The 24998-nt window shown below is 39.6% G+C and overlaps 1 protein-coding gene across 1 annotated transcript in view; it reads right to left on the reverse strand.

The window, feature by feature from the left end:
* si:dkey-225n22.4 (collagen alpha-1(XXI) chain) overlaps positions 1-23694 on the reverse strand; it is a 67471-nt gene extending 43777 nt beyond the window's left edge. The window contains exons 1-18 of the mRNA XM_019362846.2: positions 23655-23694; positions 12962-13079; positions 12713-12849; positions 12431-12550; positions 10226-10342; positions 9790-9976; positions 9520-9685; positions 9202-9424; positions 7186-7359; positions 5470-5547; positions 5315-5326; positions 5121-5192; positions 4042-4095; positions 3905-3958; positions 3225-3278; positions 3088-3141; positions 2055-2108; positions 1660-1713 (exon numbers count right to left, since the gene is read on the reverse strand). Coding sequence (XP_019218391.1) covers positions 1660-1713; positions 2055-2108; positions 3088-3141; positions 3225-3278; positions 3905-3958; positions 4042-4095; positions 5121-5192; positions 5315-5326; positions 5470-5547; positions 7186-7359; positions 9202-9424; positions 9520-9685; positions 9790-9976; positions 10226-10342; positions 12431-12550; positions 12713-12849; positions 12962-13040 — 1689 coding nt within the window. The 5' untranslated portion in view covers positions 13041-13079; positions 23655-23694. The remainder of the gene's footprint in view (positions 1-1659; positions 1714-2054; positions 2109-3087; positions 3142-3224; positions 3279-3904; positions 3959-4041; positions 4096-5120; positions 5193-5314; positions 5327-5469; positions 5548-7185; positions 7360-9201; positions 9425-9519; positions 9686-9789; positions 9977-10225; positions 10343-12430; positions 12551-12712; positions 12850-12961; positions 13080-23654) is intronic.
* Positions 23695-24998: the final 1304 nt, after the last annotated feature.

Consider the following 24998-nt stretch of genomic DNA (forward strand, 5'->3'; position numbering starts at 1 on the left):
GGGCCTAATGTCCTTATTTTAGTTTTTTATATGAGAGTTTACCTTTATTTGTTTGTCCTGTCAAATGTACATATCTATCACTAAAGTTTAAAACCCCATGAGACAAATTACCAGGGAGCACAGGGAGTATCTTATTCCCTACCACCCATATAAAATATTTATCCCATCCAGATGGGTCTTTATAAACTATTTCACTTTCCAGAAGACAAAACAGTAAGTAAGAAGTTGGATATCTTTATGTCTTGTTTCTGCCAGCTTTGCAGTTTTAAAACCTTTTAGGTTTTTTCAAGTCTGAGGCCACAGCATGTTTTGCATTAGCTTACACTAAGACAATAAAACTGCTTTTAAATCGTCTTTTGTTTAATATGTTTGCACTTCTCATTGTTTTATGATCCAAGCTTAAATTCTTATTCAAATTTAGCCATGGTACATTATCCACATTCAACTCTTAAATCTAATTCCTTGACACAGATCAGGATCATTCATGAAATGAAAAGGCTAGCCTACTGTCTGCTACTACTGTAGTAATACTGTCTTCTTATGCTGTCTTATGCTATCACCTAATCTTGCAAACACTTATGCTACATAGCCAAGTTACAGCTGGCTAACTAACCTCCACACTAACATGAGTTTTTTCAGATATTAGTTTTATCAGTGGTTGTGTAATTAATAACATCATAAATGTTATTACACATATAGCATATAAACACGTTTACATTTAAATTTCTGTTAAAATTTGTCAAGAGGAAGATGAGAAAGAGCTGGGCTAAAAATACAGCAAAGCTCAGTGAGGCTATAAAAGTAACCGCTCAGCAGCGACACAGGCTGACTGTCTCCAGGCCACGGCGCCCTGACAGAGTCATTTGTGATAAAGGAGTCCCAAAAAAGTACTCAGAGCGTCAGAAGTTGGACGGTTCTACATTGTAAACTCTTTTTTGACTAATCATATGATTAACAAGTATCCAATAGATAGTGGATTTCTCAGTTTCATGAACCATAACGATCAAAATTAAAAATAAAAAACTTCTCACTTGACTTGTAATAAATTTAAAAAAGTCATCTTTACCTTTGTTAAATGAATTATGAAAAACATTTTACATATATTCAAATGTCTTTGAGATAAACTAGTACTATAGCAAAGTTTAGACGAGGGCAGCTTACACAGAGGGCGGAAATGTTTTTAACATTTAATGTCCTGCTCAGTTCTGTTATCAGCGTCTGAACTGTCACATAAAATAAATGGCAGCCACTTGCTGGCATACATTGCCTTCAGTTTCAGTATGAATATCCATAAAGACAAAAGTGTGCGTCCAGCTTTGTAACATCAGCTTAAAGAAGGCTCGTTCTACAAAACCACTGCTTTGCCAAACAAACTGTCCTGTATGCAGAGCGTGATGCTTCCCAACACTTTTGTGATGAAGCTGCAGACAGATGCTATCGCTCCATATCAGTGTGGACCACAAATGCCACTGTGGTCAAATCAAACTGTTCACACATCTTACAGAAACAGAGCACTGGTAGCTGTTAACAGCAGCACGCATGTTAATTGTAACAGAAATATTCTCTATAGTGTTGGCACCAGATGTTCAACAATCACAGAGTGCAATGTTTGCAACGTGAACCGGACTTGATCTCTCAGAAACTACAGTCTGCACTGACCTTTGGTCCCAGCGCGCCAACCAGTCCGACACGGCCTGGAGGTCCAGGCTCCCCCTGGGTGGATGAAAAAGTCTGTGAGGCAATATGGAGCAACATGTTCCTTGTAATGGTACAGAAGGTGGAACAAATCCCATGCACAAGCAAATGGAAAGCTAGTCTCTGCTCTACTGTTCAATTAGGAGAAGAAATATTCTAACATAAACACATCAAAGATATTTTTGATTAGTTAAATTTTGAAATATTTTTGCTTGCCTTGTTTAAACTGCTTCAAACTTATCATAGCTTATCTTATCGAGAGTTTTGGAATAATCTGATGATCTGTGATATCAGACAGACGCCTAAATTTGAAAGGCTTAGCATCCTATAAGCATCAGCTAACTCACTCTACATCTTACCATCGGCCCAGCTTCTCCTGGAGGTCCTGGCTCTCCTCTCTCACCAGGGAGACCCTGCACATGCAGAATGTTGCTAATATTTAAATGTGATCACTTTTAAATAATAACTTAACCATTTTTTAATTTTAATTCTGTTGGTCTACATACAAAATGTTTCTTTGGAGTTTCAAACTCACATTAACAGCAAAGTTTTGTTATTGTGCTGGAAATGTTGTTAGAAAGAAATTAAATTCAACAAGATGATAATTGTGAATCTTTTAAATGTCGGTGCTAAATGTGGCAGCATTTAAAGACTCGTGTCCCTGTATTCACCAAACACAAGCAGTTAGTTTGATCTACATGTAAACGGAGCAGATATGGAACCACCAGTGTTTTAGAGAGTGGGTATAGTGGCCCAAACTGGTTCTTTTGTAAGATGCTGTAGTAATATTGATATACATCACTATTAATGTTTCATATCAGATAAAATGTTATTATTATATTCATGCATTCCTTTAACACCTGCAAATGTCACACTGAGCAGAGTTTTTATGGCGTGAAATTATTCTGTGAGCAAAAAGGTCTAAAGCAGCGGTGTCAAACATAAGGCCCGGGGCCCAAAATCGGCCAGGCAGAGATGCCAATGTGGCCCATTGGACGGCTTTGGAACATGTGAAGCAGGGCGTAAATTTTTAACTTTGTATTTATATGTTTTACAGCTTTCACTTTCACTTACTACAGCAGCATGTACAATGTTATAACACTGGCTGTAGTTTTGGGGGGAAAAGAAGGAAAACAAACGCTTCTAATTTCAAATGACATTTTTTAACAATTCATTTTATTTTTAACGATTTGTTGTCATTAAGTTGTCTAAAACATTGTAAAGCATTATCAGTGGCTTCTTGTGCCTTGCAGTACAGCGACACAAAGCAGCACTAAAATGAAAAAAGTGACCAAGACACCATAAAAGTTAAGAGAGAGCTGCAGAAATATATATATAATATATATAATTATTTTCAGAAAGTCCGTGGGACTGTTGCTCTCCCAGTCTTACCTTAGGTCCTGGGAGACCTGGTTCTCCTGCTAAGCCTGGCTCGCCTCTGTCTCCCTGCAACAGAGTGAAGAACTGTCTATAAAACAACCAGTTTGAATAAGAACAAACACTAATGCTCCTGATTTTCTAACACTTACCTTTGTACCTTTAGGACCAGGTGCTCCTCTTGCTCCTGTCGGACCTGCTTCACCCTGCAGAGGAAAGACAGGTCAGAAAAGTGTTCACTGAAATAAACAGCATAAAGTATTTTGATGTGCCTGTTTCCTGTTATACATTTGCAGGATATTCAAAGGCATAACTTATTAGGCTTATAGTTTGATCACATCTGAACAAACATGTGTGATGTCACTACTTCAGACGTCCTTTATGAATAAAGGCATACAGAAAGACTTTCCTCCAGATTATGCATGACAGTCACCACATTTTAATTTTTAATTTCTTGGGTACACAATCATTATCACTCTGCATTGAACTCCTCAACATGCAAATACTAATTTGCTGGTGACACAGACTTAAAAAGCGAGTCACAGCCTATAGCGCCTCGATGAATCTCCAGAAAGGTTTCTGTCTTATAGCCACCAGCGCTTTATGTTGAGTGCAGTTTTCTTCCTTGTGTCAGACAGTACGACATTATTGTTATTAATCGAAGGGAAAGACAACCAAACTGATAAATAATGTTCCATAAAGGATGCGTGGAATGGGTGAATAATACAGGGAGGAGTAGCTCACTGAGGACATGCAGCTCTGTACAGCTCACGCAGAAACAGAGAAATGAAATGTGTCTATTCAAAGCCATTATCATGGTATTTCCTTATACCTTCATCCCTGGAAATCCCTGGGGGCCAGGATCACCAGGTTTTCCTTCTTTACCCTGAGAACAATTCCATCATGTTCAGACAACATGCATCCAAAGATAAAACAGAATGAAAAATGTCCAAAGTTATCAGTACTTACAGGCTTGCCTTCAGGCCCTGGTGGCCCATGTGTCCCTTTCTCACCTGGTGAACCCTGTAATATAAAAATATTCCATAATGACAATCAGAAACTTTCTTCTTACATTACGACACAACAGCAGCTATGCCATGGCTCTATGAATGGCAAGGCTGTGGTTGCCCATCGCTTCAACCGTCCCAGAATATCGACAATGATTTGCCTTCAAATTTGTTCCCATAACATTTAATAGAAAGTACTTTCAGACGCTCCACCACAGTGGATGGAATCACAGGCATGATTTTACACTGAGTGGACTGGCACTGGGAGTTCACTGGCTCATGACCCCCTGAAACAGTGCGACTCGAACCAGGGATCTTTTGGCTGCAAATATCTTTCACGAATTCTATGAAGAATCAATTTTTCAAATCCTTGTAAATCAGAAACCTTAGTTTTCCTAATGTGACTGTATATGGCTTTGGCTGCAGACACGATGGGGATTTTTCAGAAAACATAACAAGTTTGCAAGAGATGTGATTTAGGCGTGTACTGCTGTCTACATTGTGGACACTTTCCAGCACTTTTCTTAGCAAACAAATACTATTGTGACTCATTAACTGGGAGTCATTACAACCACACATCATTAGAGGTAATTAGTAGAGGAGTCAAGTCTTGATATGTATGTTTTTTGAATGAGGCTCCAAATCCACATCAAATAAACTAGCAGTTTCCTAGTTTCCAATTGCCATGTTGTGGTCTCTTCTCCCCCTCTGTAGCATATACCATTTTAGATGGGTGTGTAATGACCTCCAATATAATGATACAGTAAAGAACAGATAATTATTGCATCCAAAAAAGCAACAAAGCAAAAACAGAGAATTTTGTGTAAACTAGCAGCACATTCTATATGTGAACATCAAAATCAAAGAATAACCAAGATGTTAAATGAGAATGATGATTAATCACACTCATCAGAACACTCTTGGTTGAGCAATAGAGCCTTGTAGACCAGTTGTATATTTGGACATCAGAGCCTGGTGTTAAAACCGTAGGAATGGAAACAGACATGTGATCTATCAAATGTAGGTCTTCATGTGTGTTACCGTGGGTCCTGGTGGGCCGACTACACAATCGCAGTCTTCTTCTTCCACTGTGGCAGTTCTATTCAGAGGGCACTGAAGATACACATACACAATTACATTAACAGAGTGGGTCACAAACATATAACCCTGACAACACCTCAGTGGTGAAACTTTTATAAGTGATCTCAGATCAAAATGTGTGAATTCACCCTTACCCTTTCATCATCCTGCGTATCAGGAGAGACAAGACAAGAGAAGAAATAATGGTTATCGTCATCGCAGGCTCATACACGCAGCCATACACAGCCTTTCAAGTACAAAGTCTTTGAAGTGGAAACCAAGGGTAGAGAGAGTGAGACAGAGATCTTACGACGGAGTAGATTTCACAAGCTGTTTCTCTCTCGCTCTGATGGGGATCACAGTAGAGACGCAGCTTCTGAATCTCCACCTGAATCGAAACAACATGGACGATCTGATTTTTTACATGCTTTTTGTAAAAAACTGAAACAAGTGTCATCTTTGATGGGTGACACAATGCTTTGAAGGCTGAACTGTGATGATTTTGAAACATGTAAATGTTACAAATGCAAACTGTGCTTCATATGATAATAGTAATTATATCTACATCCATACATGCTATAGCTGTGTGTTAAAAACAAAACAAATGTTGCATGGTACCCTAATGATTGTAACACCTTGCAAACTATAACTAATAATTCATGGTAAATGTAGGATCATTTCTACAGAATATCATTATCTGGACACTCAAGCATATTAAACAAAATGTATCCAACCTGCTGGCCACATTTTAAAGGGGTCCTATTATGCTTTTCATATTTCCTTTCGTATACAAAGCGTTGAAGCAGTGGATGCTCATATCAATCATGGCAAAATAGGGGAAAGCATGGACTGTCTTCCCCAGGTTGGGGATGTGTTGCTGCTCTGATTGGATGAGCACCAGTATTTTGGGCTCTCGCTCAGGTAAAATAATGCTCTGCCAACTAACAATCGTACCCTCATGTAGACTCAAAAATCTGGTTGTCATATACAGTTGTGGTCAGAGGTTTACATGCACTCATCATGGGCATGGCTGTCGTGCTAATTTGGGCTTTCTTTGAAGTGTTCTTTTTCCAGGGTGGAATGATTATACAGCATACATCCTAAATTACTTAAATAAAAAGCATTGGTTGTGCAATTTGAATTTATTTACAGGCTGAAATATATACATCTCCTTAAATATTTTAGGAAGTGGTTTTGAAGGTCCTGCAATACATTTTAACTTGACAAGGCCTATTAACCTCCCATTGATGATCATGATTAACTATGACTGGTAGTTTGGCTGTGCCAGCATAAAAAACGAATGTGTTTGGCAGTACTCGTTGGAATGACCAATACTTAAAAATTGGTCACGTCCAAAAAGTCACAGAAAGTCTATAAAGGAAATCTGTAGACTTATATACTGCACCCAGTGCTACAGTACACTGCACAAAGTGGATGGAACAATGAAAACGAGAAGCTACCTCAAAATTCACCAAATTCACCACAGATGGTTAAATCCAGGACACAAGTGGATCTTCCACCAGGACAGTGATCCCAAAAACACATCAGAACTGGTTTGGGAATGTATACAGCAGGCTACCATTAAGCTTCTGGAATAGCTTTTCCAAAGCATGGTTGCTCAGGAACATCTCACTATCCTCCTAAAATAGCTGGAGGAAGTAGCCTGGGATGGGGACATCTAAATATTCCGCTTAGGCTCCTGCCTCTGCAACTCAGGTAAGTGACAGGAAATTGATGGATGGAGTTAGAAATTATCATGGCGGGCTAATTTTCTGGCTATTCTTACCAAAAGCATTTCCAAAGCATTGGTCAGGTGTGGTGTAGCTTCCAGAATGAATGTATTGGACTGAAATAACATATTGCTTTAACAAAAAGGATCATCAGAAAGTAAGCTTAATATGCCAATGATCTAAACTCTTTCTGTATATAAAAACACTATAATCTCCTCAAATCAAATCAAGTAAAAGATCAGCATCAGGGCTCAAAGCTCCAGTGCTATTTATAAGTAATTACATGTGTTACTCACAGGTACAGTGATGTCTGTTCCTCGCCTCTTAGACACCTGCGTTTCCCCATTGATGTAAATTGGCTCCACCGGTTTCAGCATTAGTTCCTGGATGCGTTGATCGTCAAGGAAACCGGTGACCTGGCGATTCCTCACTAGTACTTTAATCTGATGCCATTTTCCATCATAAAGAGTCTGAGAGAGATGATATAAATTTCATGAAAACATGCCTTTTGTCAGAACAGAAAGATGCATTAATTAAGAGGTTAAAGCACGTGTTTGTTCAAGCTTGGAACAACTGGACGTGAAAACAATTATTAACTTGACAATTCTTCTTTCAGTCAGTCTTCTGTTTCTGTTGCCAGCCTTAACTGTGTGTTCACGCATTTCATTAAATATAATTTTGTGGGCAAGACCAAAAACGTGTGTTCCCTAAATGCTCTGCAAATAGTTCTGACACACCAGGTACTAAGACCGGGGACTCTTTCCTTTTTCCATCACAAACTCTTTCAGGCCATAGGCAGAGAGAGAGACAGAGCGGCGATTGTTTCACTGGGGCTGAGAGTCTCTTTTGAAAGGACAAATCACAAGCTTCTAGCTCGTGCCACATCAAACCAAATCAAACATGCAAACACAAATTCAACATAATTACAACCCTGTTCAGGCCTACACATTGAACATTGTGTCTAAGGACGGAGGGTGGTGGGTGCTTCTGAACCTGGCGATTATTACCCAGAACTGCCTCTGAAATAGAGACATGCGTTCCAAGTTCTACACATCCACTAAATGGTTTCCACCAGGGAAATACGGTGGTTTAGAGTAGGAAACACTTTCTTTGAGCCTTCTCCTGGCATCACATTGCATTTTCTCTGGTTCCACTGAAGTAAATATGGAGTGATGTTTAAATAGCTGCCAAGACTCATTCACTAATATGAAGAGAAAGCTGAGGTAGGTGGAGATGCTCTAGTAGCACAATGAGTCCTTTCAAGGCAGTACAGCAAACTACACTTCTTACATCCTACTTAGATGTTTATGTTTCTCATATTCAGATTAATCATTTTATGACACTCTTGCAGATATATTAATACCAATTCTAGTTCTGCTGCTTTAGCCACACTTATTAAAGCGGCATCAACAAACGTTTTACTTCTAGAGGGCAGAGTAGAGACACGGTTATTGCAATAAGTGTTGTTTTATTACGTTTTATGTACTGATGTACTGATTTACTTTTACTTTTGCTGAACCAAATCAAGGTAAACTACTACTTTAAAATCTTCACTGTATATACAACATGGAAATGTTATTCTTTTTATTCAATCTGTCAAACTCAGTGGCAAGATGAACAGTACAAGACTATAGTTGTTAGTCTTCTTTTACATAAAATCCTATGATTTATTGTTAGCTTTGGTATGGTTCGGTAAGGAGACTGGTTGAGCTTACATCTCTAAAATCAAAAAATAAAGAATAAAACTGTACTGTATTTTCAGCACTATAAGGTGCACTTAAAGTCCTTTAATTTTCTCAGGGTTACTGTAGGGTTACTGAAGTTGGGCTAGCTGGTATATAATGATCGCTAGCAACACAGCTATGTTAGCATAGCATAAACACAGTGAAGCTGGAGGATGAACGCTAACTTTTTTCCACTCGATAAAAGTTAACGTGAGGGTTCCTGATGGTTAGGGACAAATGCAATCACATGGCAGGATGTTGTAAATGGACCAAACTTCAGTCAGGAGAACAACTGAGATAATCCATCCACAATACCAGGTTAGTCATTAATATACTGCAACAACATGGGAATAGAGCAGCTGCCAGAGAATTCAACATTAATGAATCAATGATGCGGAAGTGAAGGAAGCAAGAAGAATGAGTTGAGTAAAGTCTGACTTATCTGACTGTTTTGTTTCGCTTAATGCGCCATATGGTCCGAAAAATACAGTACTTGTTTTGTTGTTGTAGCTTTATCCTGAAGCCAAGGGGAAGTCTTAGTTCTGGACATATCTTTGGTCTCTGTGGACACTCAATCCTAACACCAACCTGAAAGCCTGTTTTAAAGACAGCTTTCTGCTCTTTCTCTGTCGTACTGGTGGTAGTGAAGGTAACAGTTTTCTCTTTTCCGCTCAGTGTTACTGCAGCTTGGATCGCCTTATCCTTTGACAGCACCCTCCAAAGGTCAAAGGACAGCTTGCTAGAAATCCCTTTCAGACGTAGAGTGGACACAAACACGTACGATGGAGGAAGGCCTTCTGGGAAAATCTCCCTAGTTTAAAGATTAAGAATAAAAAATGTAAATAGCTGTTGACCAAAGCCCAAAAGCTGTTTAGAATTAATGTAATAATAGCGATAGCATGTTACCTGGTATTCTCAGTAATGTCTGTGGAGGCAGCAAGGGCATAGGCGGTCTCAGAAACTAAAGAGCCAGGGATCTTCTTTGCCTTGGTCTGAATGTTCATGCCCACCATCAGCTCGAAGCCTTTCTCATCCCGGGATGCCACTGGGATTCGTGTGGGACAAACAGACTCTGGAAGCACCAGGGTGATTCATTCAGTCAAGTGGTTATTCAGGTATATGCTATTTGGCAACACTCTAATTTGTGTTTTTGTAGATACACTTGAGTTTTCTGACCTTCACAAAGCTTCTGCTCCATGGAGTCTCGAATACGATCGATGGTGGTGTAATCTTCAGCATACAGGACATATGTAGATGGAGGTTTATTGGCAATGGAGATCAGCTCTGAAGTGGTGATCTCAGTGCCAACTCCCACAGCAAATACAGTAATACTCTGTGCTCGAGCCTCCATGCTGGCGTCAACCTACAGATATAAAAGGTTATTCTTTGGTTTAAATCATTTTCCCAAGTCTGGGGAAGTAGTGCTAGGGTCTCGGTTACAGTTAGGGTTAGGGGTTAAATACTGGTTAGCTAGAGTATTAAAACCTCACAGTGTGGCTTTTCTATGCCGAAGTTTCTTTCCATGTTGATACTTCTTTTATGTTGCCTCTGTTATTAAAGGCCACCCAAAAACACTGACGTGGTTTTACCCATGAGGCAAAGGACCACTTACCACATCATCCTGTGATTTGCCATCTGTAACCACCACAGCGATGCGGTTCTTGACCAGATTGCCCCGCTGGGAGGAGGCAAACACGTGGTCCACTGCAAACTTGATAGCCCTGCCAGTCTAGAAAAAGAACATTTAAAAAGTGAATTAAAAAATTTTTTTTTTTACACCAGACACTCTTCCTTACACGACCCCAAAGGCTATTTGTGTCCCTGACTGATCTGCCAAGTGAACATGTTAACCACTACTCCATGAAACCACTAGCCATTCCCAATCAAACGTAAACATATTAACAGTTCTATGGAAATGCAAAAGTTGAGTATTACAGCAGCAGAATTTACAGGGATGCATGTGCAAGCCTGCTTCTGTTTGGTGACCATTGGTGTGCTTGCGGCCTTGTTGTGTGGTCATAGTGCTGCAGATGCAGTGTTGGCAAGTGGCACCAGTGAACATGCCTAAATGTGCAGTCTGCTTTTTATGTGATGCTTTAAAGTTTGCGTCATAGGAGTAAAGTCTGTTTTATTCCTTCACTATTCTTTTACATTAGTAGTTCCCAGTCAGTTTGTAGGATTTGGCCACCTGTGTCCTAATTTATCCTTTACCCATCATCCTACCGATTGTTTTATCATTTTTGATATTCTTTGTTTAACTTCGCTTCCAGTGGAGTCAAATGTTTCATTCCTTCCCTCTCCACTCCGCTATTGCAACCAAGCAGCTTTGTGTGTAACTTGTGCAGATTTTTTCTGTGTAATATTTTACATTCTTATATCTAATCACATATAAATTACCCACATTACTAATCCTTTTATTTATTTCGTCTTAATATTCTGCTTACATGTCCTGGGCACAATGTTGGGGAAGCTTCTTCAAAGACATAGTTTTGCAAAATACTTCACAACAGACAAGCTGAACAGCAGAGCTACTCTGTTCTGTTTCCTAAAACTACTAAATTAGTTTGCAAAAACAAGAACCGATCAAGTTTACAGCGTAGCTATGATAACGTGTAACATGTAATAACAAAATAACAAAAGTCGTATGGCAGCAATGCTTCACTACTTACGGAAACAGTGCAGCATTGAGAAACGCCTGCCCTTTTGCTCATGCAATAAGCAAAGGTCGAGTATGTGGAGATGGCTGCTTGACAACTGCACTGACTGAGCGTGTTGTAAGGATCGTACAGAAAAAGTAGGACGGCTTTGAGTAGGGAGGGGATTCAGCTACTGTAGAAATGCAATGGTCCAATAAGTTATTTCAGTAACACACAAAGTTAGCGCCGTGTCACATATTCACTGTGGACATGGAAATGCACAAGAATCACAGAGTTCATCACAATACAGTTTTAGCACATCACATTTCCCCTGTGCTAACTGATATACAGGTAGACAGTTAACTATTATCTAATTATATGTTTGTATTTTCTGATTATTATTTAATGGGATATTAATAATGTGATGATTTGGCCCCTGTCGCATAGCCCTACAGAACAGCTGGTGTGCAGCCATCAATCAGTAGGGAAAAATGAATATTGCCCAGTGGGCTGGGAGTGGTTGCTGGGAGTTGCTAGCAGTCACTGTGAAATGAATGTACCTCAGTCATGAAGGCCTAAAGACTAATTAACCAGGGAAATGTGTGCATTTCCAACCAGTTGGTAAGGTGGTTGTCAGGGCTGCTGGCTGTCATCAGGTGAATTTGGCTGCAAATACATTTATGGTGCTGCTGCAAAAAATGTCTGGTTGGGTAATATGTTAGCTGTGTAACCACTCGCCAAGTACACACTCAGTGCGTGTGGAACTGTGAAGAGTGCAACATGAAGCAGAAATATGAACATTTCCCTTCAAAGTGAAACATGTTGGTAACGAAGAGTTTGGAGACAAACACTCTGCTGTTTGTGTTGCTGGTTTGTAAGCAGGTGACTGCATCTTCCATGCAAACTAAGGCGACTGCAGCAATCACAAAGTGCTTTTTGGATTTCCCCCATTGATACCAAAGCAACCTCCAGCAGCCACTTGCCGACCCCCCTGTGAGTTTCTCCTTCACCTCAGGTTAGCTCATTTCTATTCAGTCACTGAATAAGTCAAAAAATAGAAATATCGACATGTGTTACATACTGATATAGTTCTGCATCGGTTTATTCTAAACACATCCCCACGATACATGATTTTATATGTTCTTCTGCAAATTAGAACATTTAAGGACTAAAGGTCCTGCCTGTGTGTTTCCTCCCAGGTAGCTGATGCTCCGTATGGCCTTGATGAGCTCTGCTACTCCCTGGTGTTTCCCAAGAGGAATCTCCAGCCGAGGTGTGTCACTGTATTGGATCACAGCCACCTACAGGTGACACAACAAAACTTATTTGGGTGGATTTACTGATCTCTGTCGTGTGTAATGCACCAAATAACTCGAGTGAGCTGAAAGGAAAACTGCTGTAAATCTGAAAGGAAATTAGAAGTTGTTCAAATCATTCTCATTATGCACAGCATGCACCATTACCTGTGTGTAGTGGGAACTGATATCAAACTGGCTGGTGATGTTGATAAGCCACTGCTTGGCGGTGTCAAAGTCCAAGACGCCAACGCTCCATGAGCCATCAATGATGTATACCAAGTCATTGACAGCCGTGCTGCAGCCTGTACACATAAAGATATATACACAGTCATTAAAGAGAAGTCATTACACTCAGGGGACTTTAGAGATCAGTTTTATGATCTGCTTTTATACACTGGTGCATGTCATCAGTACCTGCTCTCACATCTTCCTCCTCTGCAGCGTCCACTGTCGTCAGTAGTAAAATTACACTCCATACTGACCACAGCAACATGGCTCTGTGGGAGAACAGTGCACCTCAGGCCAGTCCAACCTACATAAAAACAAAAAAAGTTTCTTATCGTGAAGATTAGGCAAACATTCTTTCACACCTATGAACAAATTACCATTAAATTATGACCTAAATTATGACCACGCCCCCAAAACACATGCCAGAAAAACGTTTCCAGCCTGCACAGAGCTGTGAGCTCGAGCCATCAGGGCTAAAACGTTCCTCAGTGCTTTTGATTTCTGATGCAATCAGACAGCAGTTACACACTGTTAAAAAAAAAAATCCTAGAAAAACAATATTCCAGCAGCTGGGGCGCCAAAATAATACCAGAAAATAACAGAAAATAACTTAAAATACGGTTATTTTCAGTAATGACAATACAGTTTGTTGCCCTAATGTTACATGGGATTCTGCCTTTTCCAAGTGCTTTTAAACATTAAATTAGGAACATTTTAACGTGATTAAACAATGAAATTACCTGTAAACAAGGTCAATGAATGTGGCAATATGAATCATAATACTTAAATATACAGTTAACAGTTGGTTTAAATAATAATGGATTGCATGCCCTGGGACAGACTGACAGAGGCGAGGCTGCCATATCGCACCATCAGCCCCTCTGGCCATCACCAGTAGGCGGTAGGTGAAGAGTCTTGACCAAGAACCAACGACCGAGAGTGTCCGAGCCGGGGCTCGAACCAGCAGCCTTCTGATTACAAGGCGAACTGCCAACTCTTGAGCCACGATGGCCCTAAATAGCAATGATAATAATAATAATTATTTGATGTAACAAAAGTTTATGAGAATCATTTTATATACTTTTCCATAGCATTACATTTGAATTTAACAGTTCAATCTTTCAAATAACGGACAGATATTTGTGACATCATGATACATTTGTGAATGTATTTTAACAATCTAAATATGCATATGTACAGACAGATACATTTAAAAAACAAGGAAATTATGTTTTATTACATTACAGTGATTTAACGTTAATTTACATTTGAAATGTGAAGTCACAGTCTATTTATGTAAATTTAATGATATTCTAGGAGAACAGAACAAAAGTGTAAAATACTTTTATATTAGAATCTTTTTTTACAGTGCAGGAGTAAATGAGCTTCACTGAGGTGCTGAGTTATGAGAAGTAAAAATAAGAAGTAAACAACTACCCGTCAAAATACTGCAGCAGTTAAATGCACATGTTTGTGTGTGGAACGTGCAGAATTTCATTAATTAAGTTTATATACACGCACCATGGATATGGATTTAGGGGCTTTTCTTGTTCTTTTTCCAGAGTGGAATGATTGTAAAACATAATAATTTAAAATAAAAAAGAAATTAGGTGGGCAGATCTTTACTGAATTCCCTGGACTTCCCAATAGTCACACAAAGCAGGTTCATTCGATCTGTGGATACATGTTTATTTAGATATAAAGTTCAGTTATAGTCAGAAAACAATTGAGTTGTGGAACCAGAGTGAGCATGTGCAAATGAGCTGAGCCAGAAAGAATAACTCTGTGTTTGCTCTTTAATTCAATGCAGTTACATACAGAAGCAGAAATAAATACTCATAAATCAGTCAGGCAATCACTGCTGGTTTGGAGATAACACCCCTGCTGTCTCCTTTTCCATTTCTCGTGCCACATCAAACACAATAAGGACACAATGACTCTGACTCTGTCACACTGTTTCTTCCTGTGTGAAAATATATGACAGTCATTGATGCTGTTTTTCACTCTGTTATCAGTTTGAATATTGTTCACAGTTTCTCAGATGTGGTGGAAACACGAGGAGGAAATGAGACTTCCTGTGCAGCTAAGGAGCCCCGAGCCTATGGCTTAAAGAGATTTTCAAACCATGAACCTAATTGTCATAACTCATAGAGGGATTTCCCAGCCCAGGAACTAGAAACTATCAAAGTTCTCAGAGCATTGATTTGGTCTCTTTTTATGATTGGCAACAGGTCATTAGCAGTGTTTCAGAAGTATAGATAGGGAGGAGCTCACCACTCTGTGAAACACTACGTGGGTTTTAACAGTTAATCAGTGCGAGTTCTCATTTCTAAATGATCGAAACCATATTCTGCAGGTACTGAAACAATATGGCTCTGGTATGGCACGTGCTAAACTGGCCTGCCTGCACTCAAGACAACACAAAAACAACAGAATGAAACGTAAATCCACATGTTTTTATCTCAACTTGCTACCTCAAAGTAAAACAGTGTAGAAAAGCATTTAACTGTGTATGTGAATAGCTTCATTGTCAGAACTTTCTCCTGTGTCACACACAGTGCACCAGGGAAATGTGTAGGTTAGCCTTCCCTCCTCAGACCAGCTAAAGCCAGCAGAACTCTTATGAAAGAAACCTTTCCTTTCTTACCCCACTGTCATCACGAAGCTCACCACAAACAAAAAAGTACAGCACCTCCATTATGACATGCTCCATCATGTTGTTGCAGCTGTTGCTAGCTGCTGCTATTCCAGCCATCAGCTGGCGACATATACAACTAAGGCACCTTGGGGAGCTCCCTAGTGAGCAGTTACCCTGGAGCCCTGGAGCACATTTAGCATGCCTTTAAGGAGTAACTTGTCACTAAGCTGAAAAACTGTTTTATATTCACTTTCACCTGCGTGTAACCAAATGTTTCACTGCTGTCACTGAGGTCAGTATGTAGTTAATGCAGCATGAATGCAGCAGAGAGGTCAAACAGCTGGAGGTCAGCTAGAACAAGATATAACTGCTTTAAATGTTTCAGTGTTATTACAGTAATTACTTACTTCATGCTACCAGAGAAAATATGTCTTGAATCCATAACAGACACTGAGCACTAAAACATGTATGCAAGGACTCAGTCCAAGTCCAGTGAACACACTGTGTTGTAATCTACAGTTGGTACATACTGCATGTGATATATGATTGAGAATGAGACTAGAGTGTCTTGTGAAATGACTACATCTCTGTCTTTCACTCTCCTCTGTCCCCTCTCTTCTCATCTCCTCCTCCTCCTCCCCCCTCCTCCTCCTCCGTGCTGTAAAATCCTTTGTGAGTTTTTTTATTTCATGCCATACCATGCAACACATGATGGAGCTTTCCCTGTTTTCATTCGGCAGCACAAACATGGTTCCACCGACCACAAGGCAGGGCCAGAGAAAATAACAACGTGAGCACTATTGCTGGGATGGGAAAACAGAAACACAGGCATGGCAGAGAAGGCTGCACTGTGCTGGCACAGGCTTTAAAGACAGGGGAGGATCAGTGGGCTGAAGAGAGTACAGCCACCACAACCTTTCTTTGACATAGTCCTCTCCCTGTAATGCTTGTTCTCTGAAATATTTTTATACCAGAAACATTGAAAGAATAGGCAGTGTGTGCAAAAGCTTGATAGGAATCACTAAAAAATGGTTTATTAAGTAACTTTTTTTGTATTACTGCTAACATATTCCTCTCTACAAGATGAAACTGGTGAATAAATTAAAGTTAAATGGACATTTAAATGCCATATGAGTTACCTGTAGGTAACATGGGTAGTGAGTTTGCTACAGGCTTGAAATGGGCAAACTCTATGTTTACTATAAAAGACCCATATGTGTTCAGGAGCATGGGTACAGCATGGGTGTGTTCTGAGTTTTAGAATGATTCCCAGTTTCTGCTTTAAAGTGAATTAAGAGCCACTGAAAAGATAACCTGGACGTGAGCTTAATCAGGTTAATACATGGAGTCCTCAAGCCACATATGAGATGCAGGCAAACATTTGGTTTGTGTAGTTTGGGTCTGTTGCCACTTTCAGAGGGAAGAGTCATTGTTCTGAATCATTGTTCTTATCCTATCATGAAACGTTTCTATCATGTGGGGGAGGATCTCTTCCAGAAACATAATGCCTTCTTATCCATTCTTGTTTGTTTACACGGGTGACTGAACCAGGTTTAGGGACAATATGTCATGGAAAGACTTTATTTTGTTGGACAACAAATGACAACATAGCAGGTCCTGGGGTAGAAATATGCCTTATGTTGTACTTTTCCAGCAAGAAATTGCTATATCATTACTTTTAAAAATACTCAAGAAGATTTGTTTTAGGAGACAGCTCTTATTTGTGTTTGTTGCCCATAGCAGTGCGACTTAAAGTGCCAGATTTTTATTACTGTAAGTTATGGTTTAAATTAAAGTTGGTTAGCTTTATAGCTTGCTTGCTCATTTTATCTATTAAACCAGCCGGTAGCTAGCTATAGCTTTTGATAGCAACATGTATCAATGAGCTAGCTAATTCTGACTTATTTCAATGGTGGAAAATTTGCTAATCTGAGATGCTAATGTCCATGTTATTGTGATAATTAAGCTGTATAAGCAGACATAAGTGAAAACGGAAAAATTCAACACTGGTCTTAATAAGGATTTTGCTCTTCTTAGCACAGCACCCTGAATACTAAAAAGAACAAAGGGAAATATACCGTGGCTTTCACAGATACTGACTCTGAACTGACTGAAGTTTTGAAGGGTGCTTATACTTTTCACTCACTATACAGTGAGCAGCTCTTATTTTCTGCAATATTTCCAATCAGTGCAACAATATCAGGCCACATTAATAAAGAAAAAGCATGCCCAACTGAATAATTGACCATGTTGATCATTTAAAGGCCCAAATATATTTATTCAGGTCTTCTCACTGAAGAGTGACGATTGTGTAGGCATGTCTCTTATCTGTCAAGGTGGGAGAGTTACCTCATTATCACTTTTTATGTTATGGAATTGTGTGAGTGCATAGCTTTAAGCAAACACTGAATCTTTACTTAAGGAAAGGAAAAGACATTCTGTTACTTCAAAATGTTAAACTATTCAATATTAACTTTAATATTTACCATAATTCAATAGAACTTTCACAGGGAGAAAAAAGTGTAGTAATGTTTGCTACATGCCATTTAGTGCATGTTAATTCACTATCATGTCTCATGAGGCTTAATGGAGAACCTTAATGGGAATAAGTCATCTCTATTATGCCTCTGCTTTCCCCATGCTGATGTGTAAAAATATGAAAAAGGTCTACAGAGTGAGTATATCTGTCCAAATGAGAGCTTCACCTGACCTCAGGGAACAAACCATCAGCTGTCACTAGGTCATGCTCTCAGCACATGCATCCCTGACAGCTCAACTCATTCAGCCAATCCGAGTGCAAGTCTGGGGATCCAAGCATACCCCAGGGGCAGAAATATCAGACCCGCAGAGTGAAGCAAGAGATGAGACTGAAGATACAGACTGACTTAAGTGTGCATTATACTCGTAGTTATATCATTTATTGCAATATTAGATATTGAGTCCTGGTAATGTTAACTGCAGCAATTATATTTTCTGTGAATGTGCTGATAAAACTGGAATTGATGATATGAATGCAAACACATATTTAATTCAGCCAAAGTCTCACAGCTGTATTACGAATGTGTAAGCGTTGTCAGTTGTGTAGCATCCTGGGTAAAGTTGGAAAACTGTGATTAATGTGGAGGCAGTAGCTGTAATAGTAGAAATGAGTCCTTCTGCCTCTTTGAAGACTGCAGTGCAGCCTGTGCAGAAGCGTGTGCTAATTACAGTGTTAGTGCACCACATGCGCCAGAATAGTTGCTGCTTTTAGCCTCATGTCAGGCTGCTGCTAGTCCCCTTTGCTAACTGCTAACATGTTGAAAGTATAAAGTATCCTTTTTGTGGATGTTTTAAGTTTATGTGTGAATACTAAGCATCTGTTGTACAAATTTTTCTTTTCAGAACCACACACACACACACACACACACACACACAGATATGCACACAGATGTATATTCATATCTACATCCTTCAATTAAACTACAACTGGAGTGTACATCATGGCTTCTACACGTAGCTTCTGAACAATTCACCAGCCTCAGTAACAAAAAGTGTTATTTAGCTTCCTATTATGAAAGTCTCTTTATCGACCTGAGAACCAGCATTTTCATTTATGTCCTCTGAGCTACCCTCCTAAGTCCTGATCTACTAAATAAAGGACATCCAGGGCTGTCCTTAGATATCTCATTGGTTTGGGTGGCCTCTACTACGGCCAGAGAGGAAGGAAATCACAAAAAAGTTCAATGGGAAGATTCTCGTTCCCTCGGTTTTCAGGAGGATGAAGCACTTTTCTATTCAATTTGAGCACTCAAAACACTTTCTACTACAAGTCTCATTCACCCAGTCCCACACACACACTCATACAATGCTTTCATCTGTACCTCTGCAGTCTCACTGCTAACATTCACACTCACACTCCGATGGACACATCATGGGCAACTCAGTTTTCAGGAGGAGCCGGGGATTGAACCACCGGCCTTCTAGATCGTTGTCATCCTGCTCGACCATAAAAGAGACAACATTCCAACTTTAATGAGAATAACCAAACAAATCTGCATAAGCTGTGGGTTTCACATAAAAGCAGGCAATCGTTGTGAACACTGGCAAGTATTTTTCAAGACACTAACATTTTTGGCACAACTAACCCTTTCTTCTTCAGACGTGTTGACTTGTCAAAAGCTCTTGTAAACATGAGCCTGTAAGCTCACTGGATGGCTTATTTGTACAACTAAATGGCACAGTGCCCTAATTAAGGTTATTAGCTGTGCCTGTACTTTTCCTACTATAGCAAGTGGAAGTGTTTGGCACACGGGCACTGAATTCAAACCTTCATCTCTTATATGACACATGGGAACGATTGGTCTATAGAGTGGACTAATTCACCTAAATGATAAATGTTTGCATCGCACGAACGCTGCCATAACTGGGATGCTTGAGTTTTTCCATGACTTTGCAAATTCTAATTTAAGCTAAGATGGAAGCTTTCCGACTGTTCCCCGAGCAGCCTCTGCCCAGCTAGATAACAACGTATCAGAACTAGCTCCACCACATGGCTGGCAGCTGGATTCACTGCCTGCTAGTACAGATCAGTTCAACCTGTCCTCTTTTCTGGAGTGAAGCTGAGTCCAAAGCTGAGTGCAATAACTCTGACTGGATGGGACAGGCTAAGATTCAGAATAGAACTTCAGTCGTACACGCTCCTGATCAACACTTTAAATTACAAGTAATTATAAACAAACTCAATTCAATTGAATTTGATTTCATGTGAAATTTAAAGTTATGCTTTTTCACCATTATCTGTCTTCATGCTCCTCTAATGCTGGAATTGTCTAAGGACAAATCCTAAACAGCTCTTTCGTTATAGCAGCTGGATTCCTTGAGGAGAGTAGTAGAACTTTTAACCCAACTTCAAATGGCTGAGGTGGGTTGAAAAGGATAAAAGAAAATAAAAATTACAGATGTAAGACATCCAAAGACAGAACATCAACAAAAGAACAGTAAAACAGGGAAACAACACAAATGTTGAGATCATTCATAACGGTTCAATGTTTTTATCTTTACCAGGTCTGGAAAAAACCACACAGACACTGTTTTTGCTTCTTCTCTTTACATCCACCCTTCCTCACTTCTTCATTTCCACACATCAGTCAGTAGACATGGATAGGTGGGTACTGAACCTGAATTCCTCCAAAACCTCACTCTTCTTTTGGCAAACCAGAAGTGCAGTTTACCAACCACATGAGCAGCCTCCGCTGGCTCCAGCATCCCAGAACATTCCTGGTGCATAAATGTTGCTGGGATTGCTCAGCGCCTTTACTGGTTCATGTAATATGATGACTGTGGAGAGCAGCACTGCTACTGGATCCCAACCTGTTCAAGTACACTATAGCTTTCTCAGTTAAAAATAATATGATTTTTTTTTTTCATTACATTTCGAGTCAATAAATCTGGCAAGATATTATTTTAGCCGTGAAGTTAGACACACTTTAGAAAATGCTTTTAAATGCTGACGCCTGCATTCTGCACACATTTTAACTACTTGTAACTAATTTCCTTTGAAAGCTTAACAAACAATGTATATGTCAAACAACTATTCCACATTCATGCAAAAAAGCCATTGCGTCTTACAAGAAGTTTTCTACAAAGACCAAAGACGGCACATGACTTTCTGCCATGATTGAGCAAAGCAGGAGGCAACGTATCAAACAGAAGATACTCATGCCCTAAAGCATGCACTGCTTTTACTAAAGCAGCGGCGTATGTTTGACAAACTAAATATCATTTTTATAATAATTGTGACTTGACACATGGGGATTGTGCACACAGACTCAACAGGAAAGTGTTTCCTGTTGTTAAAGAGCTCCTAGATTTCTTTCTCATCCCACTGCTCGACATTAATTCAGTTCAATTCGTTCCATTTTTTATAGCGCCAAATCGCAACAGCAGTCCCTGAAGGCACTTTGTGCTGTAAGATAAATGCTCGAGGGCAATACAGAGAAAACTCCAACAATTAGATCACTCCCTATGAGCGAGTACCTGCCTACAGTAGGAAGGAAAAACAGGAAGACACCTCCAACAGAAACAGGCTCAGCGAGGGGCGGGGCCATCTGCCGTGACCTGATGGTGGTGAGGGGAGGGAGACAGGACTAAAGACACGCTGTGGAAGAGAACTAACGATTAAATGCAAAGTGGAGCATATAAACACATAGAGTGAAGAAGAAACAGTGCATCATGGGAAGCTCCCAGTACCTAGTCCAGGTTCAGGGTCAGCAGATCAAACTCGAAGTATGAGCCTTATCAAAAAGAAGAAAGACGGTACATGTGCTTCACCAGAGCTGATCTAGACAAGCAATTCCACTTCCTCTTTATGACCTTGTAGAGAAAATTGGCTACAAGCCTAAAAACAGTGAATTTTACACCTGCTTCAATACAAGAAACTTGTAAGATGTTCTTAAATTGAAATAAACTGAGGATAACGAATGGGAGCCAGTTTTGCACATAAAAAGCTAGCCTTCTACTCGTGCATGCTAATAGCTCAGTAAGTTATGTACGACACACTCTTGATGCAGGCTTTGACAAATGATAATGACACTTTATAAGTGTAATCAAAACCCAACAGAAACGTTGCACGTGCCCGAACATGTCCAATATTACACTGATATAAAACTCTGACAATTGAAATATATCTATTGTCTCTTATTGTTTAGAATAGAAGTTTTCTCTTTCATTTGTAAGACCCCAAAGCCGTGTCCATCTTTTATTTACAGTCTGTAGTTCTGCTAGACTGCTTCGGTTTTTGCCTCATGCTGTCGGCTACATCCTGGCATTAATCTATCTCTATAGTCTGAACACTGTCCAAAACATATTTCCTTTGATTTCACAGGTAGATCAGGGAGTAATCCTTCAAATACATTTTGTTCAGTTGGAACTGCAGCCTGATTGACCCTATTTATTGTCATGTACCACTTATATACAGTATAACAGACAAAAATAAATAGAGATCCAGATGTGAGTTTCTCTGTGATGAGAACTTCACATCTGGATTTAATCTTGTCGGATTAAATGCCTCCAATTCCTGTTTAAAAGATGAGCAGTGCACTTTTAATTTCACTAAAGAATGTTTAGTAAATTAAATTCTCAATATTTATGTCAGGTTTTCCAATTACTTGAGATTCCACAGATGCTGTTTCAATTTCAGGTCACATTTTGCCTTCTTTTCTGATGAATTATTGCTTCTATCTACGTAACAGAACATTTTCTTTTGTGCATTTTCTAGTGCTCTATTAATATAGCCAGAGCAGTGACTGACCAGTAGATCCTGAAGATCTGAAGAGTGGAAAACATATCCCAGTGAAGTAACATAATACGATAAGGTTATGAAGGGGGTAGATTTCATAGATTCTTGTCTGCCCAGACTGATGACATGTTGGTTCAGGGTAACCTGACATTTTAAACCAATGTTTCTACAGTCCTGCTCAGCCAGCCACAGCTAGCACAGGTAAAATTATAAAGACATCACTGAAAGAGCTCTGTTTGCTAGGCAGCCTTTACAAATACACTACTTTGTATCTCCTGCTCGTCAAACCAGGTAATATTTTAGCAGATCCAATCTTTCCTCTGTCAAAAACAAGCAGCTGATGTCAAAACTAAGTGCAGTGACCGAGCAGAACTTTCACTGTGATCTCTTGTTCAAAGATAATTGGTGACTACATCTGAAAACTGCACTTTTCTTCCATGCGATCTATCCCATGACTATCTTAAAAACTGTCCAACACACACCTTTTCCATCGTTTCCAATTTATTGTGTTGTTGTACAGTGCATACAGTAATTAGAAGTTATTTCAGGGAACAGACATAACTAACAGCGTAACTTAAAAATGCCAAGAAACACACAGGGAGACTGGTGCTTTCCAGTAAAGCTGAGGACCTCAACTCTCTGACCCATAATCACAGAGTTCGATGTATGCACTTATGCAGTATATTTAGCTTCTTGTTGTCCTGATGGCTGGTCAGTTTTGGCCAAACCAAACCAACGCCGTGGTAACATCGCATTTTAGACAAGATGCATGCATATCACAGATTAAGTAGTAAATGAAACAACAACCACCATCCTGAGCAGAGATGGGCAGAACACAGAAGTCCAGGAAACAAATTAAAGAGTAGCTGGCAATCTAATGGACAACTACTCTGTCCAGGCTTCCTCCTCATAAAGCTACACTGCGTGAGAGCACGTGTAATAAAGAAGTGTTGACAGGTCCTTACCTTTCTCCTTCAGCTGCAACAAGCCAATGATGAATGCAACTCTGCTGGGAGACGCTGAAGAGAGAGGACGCCTGGCTCGGCAGTGACAGTCCTCCTCCTGGTTGGCAGAGGGCGCAGTGGGAGTGTCAGGGCAGCCTTTATAAACTGTGGCCAACTCCACCACAGAATATGACACAACCAAGACCAACGTATATCCAGTGGATCTACTCACACACTTACATGCACGGTTCTATTAGATGTGTGCACTGACCACGGTGTGAAAAAGGCTTACAAGTCTGACTGTATAAATGACTCATTTAACATTCAATGTGGAATAAACAACAAATAGTTAATAAACTTAACTGAGCTAAGTGAGCTAACCTTCACTGAGCCTCATTCAGTGAAGGTTGTTAACTGAAACAACAGTTTCTCTGAGTCTGAGATAAAGGGGATCAAGTGTTGAGCCCGTGATCAGCAGTCATGTAATAAAGCATGGCAGCACTGTGGTTTAACAGCACGCTTTTTTTCTGCAGCTGTACAGGAGATGAGTTCAATTAAAGGGTTACAGAAGCTCTGCAGCGAGAGATGAAAAAGCAGCTGCGGCTCATGTTGAATCACTGCGATAAAGTCACGATCACTGACAAACGGAAATGACACGTTACAGTCCGTTTGCTCCTCACGGATCAACCCACAGGAAAACTTTGATTTTAGCGTAATTTTCTACAATAACATTTGGATACATGTGTTATCAAACCATATACTGTACTTAAAAATTAAGCTGAAGCAAAAGACTCAACTGTGTGTAACAGAGCCAACAGCAAAGCAGGGAAGGTTGAGGTTACCTTTGCTCCAAAAGTACAGTTATGTTTACCATGTTTCTGAGAGAAACATATGTGTTGTCTCTCTGTAATCTCAGCCCATTATTTCTCAAGAAAACTGGATTAGATTGAAAATTCACAATAAAATTGTGAAAAGTGCAAAGTGGAGGCTGTTTATAGTAGTTGACATAATTCTTGGTAATATTATTTGTTTTTTTTTATTTATGTGTATTCACATGAGCACAGCAGTGAAAAAATAATATGTTAAAATATATCTACCAAACACATTATTAATGAGCTTGAAGTTCAAGATTCAACATACAGCATTGGTTACATGGATGCAGCTGTCACACTTTTGTATGGGAGGTGCTGCTGGTAGTTACTGCCACTCTTGTAATTTCCAGATGTTTCCTCCAGAGGGCAGTCTTGCCTCAATGAACAGTAATAATCGTTCGTGGTCTTTGCTTTAAACTGGAAAATCTGTATAGGAGATATTAACCTTTTAGCATATTTTGCCCCTAAAATAGGGATTTGAACACATTTGGAC

Source organism: Oreochromis niloticus, linkage group LG9 (assembly GCF_001858045.2).
Source record: "Oreochromis niloticus isolate F11D_XX linkage group LG9, O_niloticus_UMD_NMBU, whole genome shotgun sequence".
Classification (NCBI taxonomy): Eukaryota; Metazoa; Chordata; class Actinopteri; order Cichliformes; family Cichlidae; genus Oreochromis; species Oreochromis niloticus.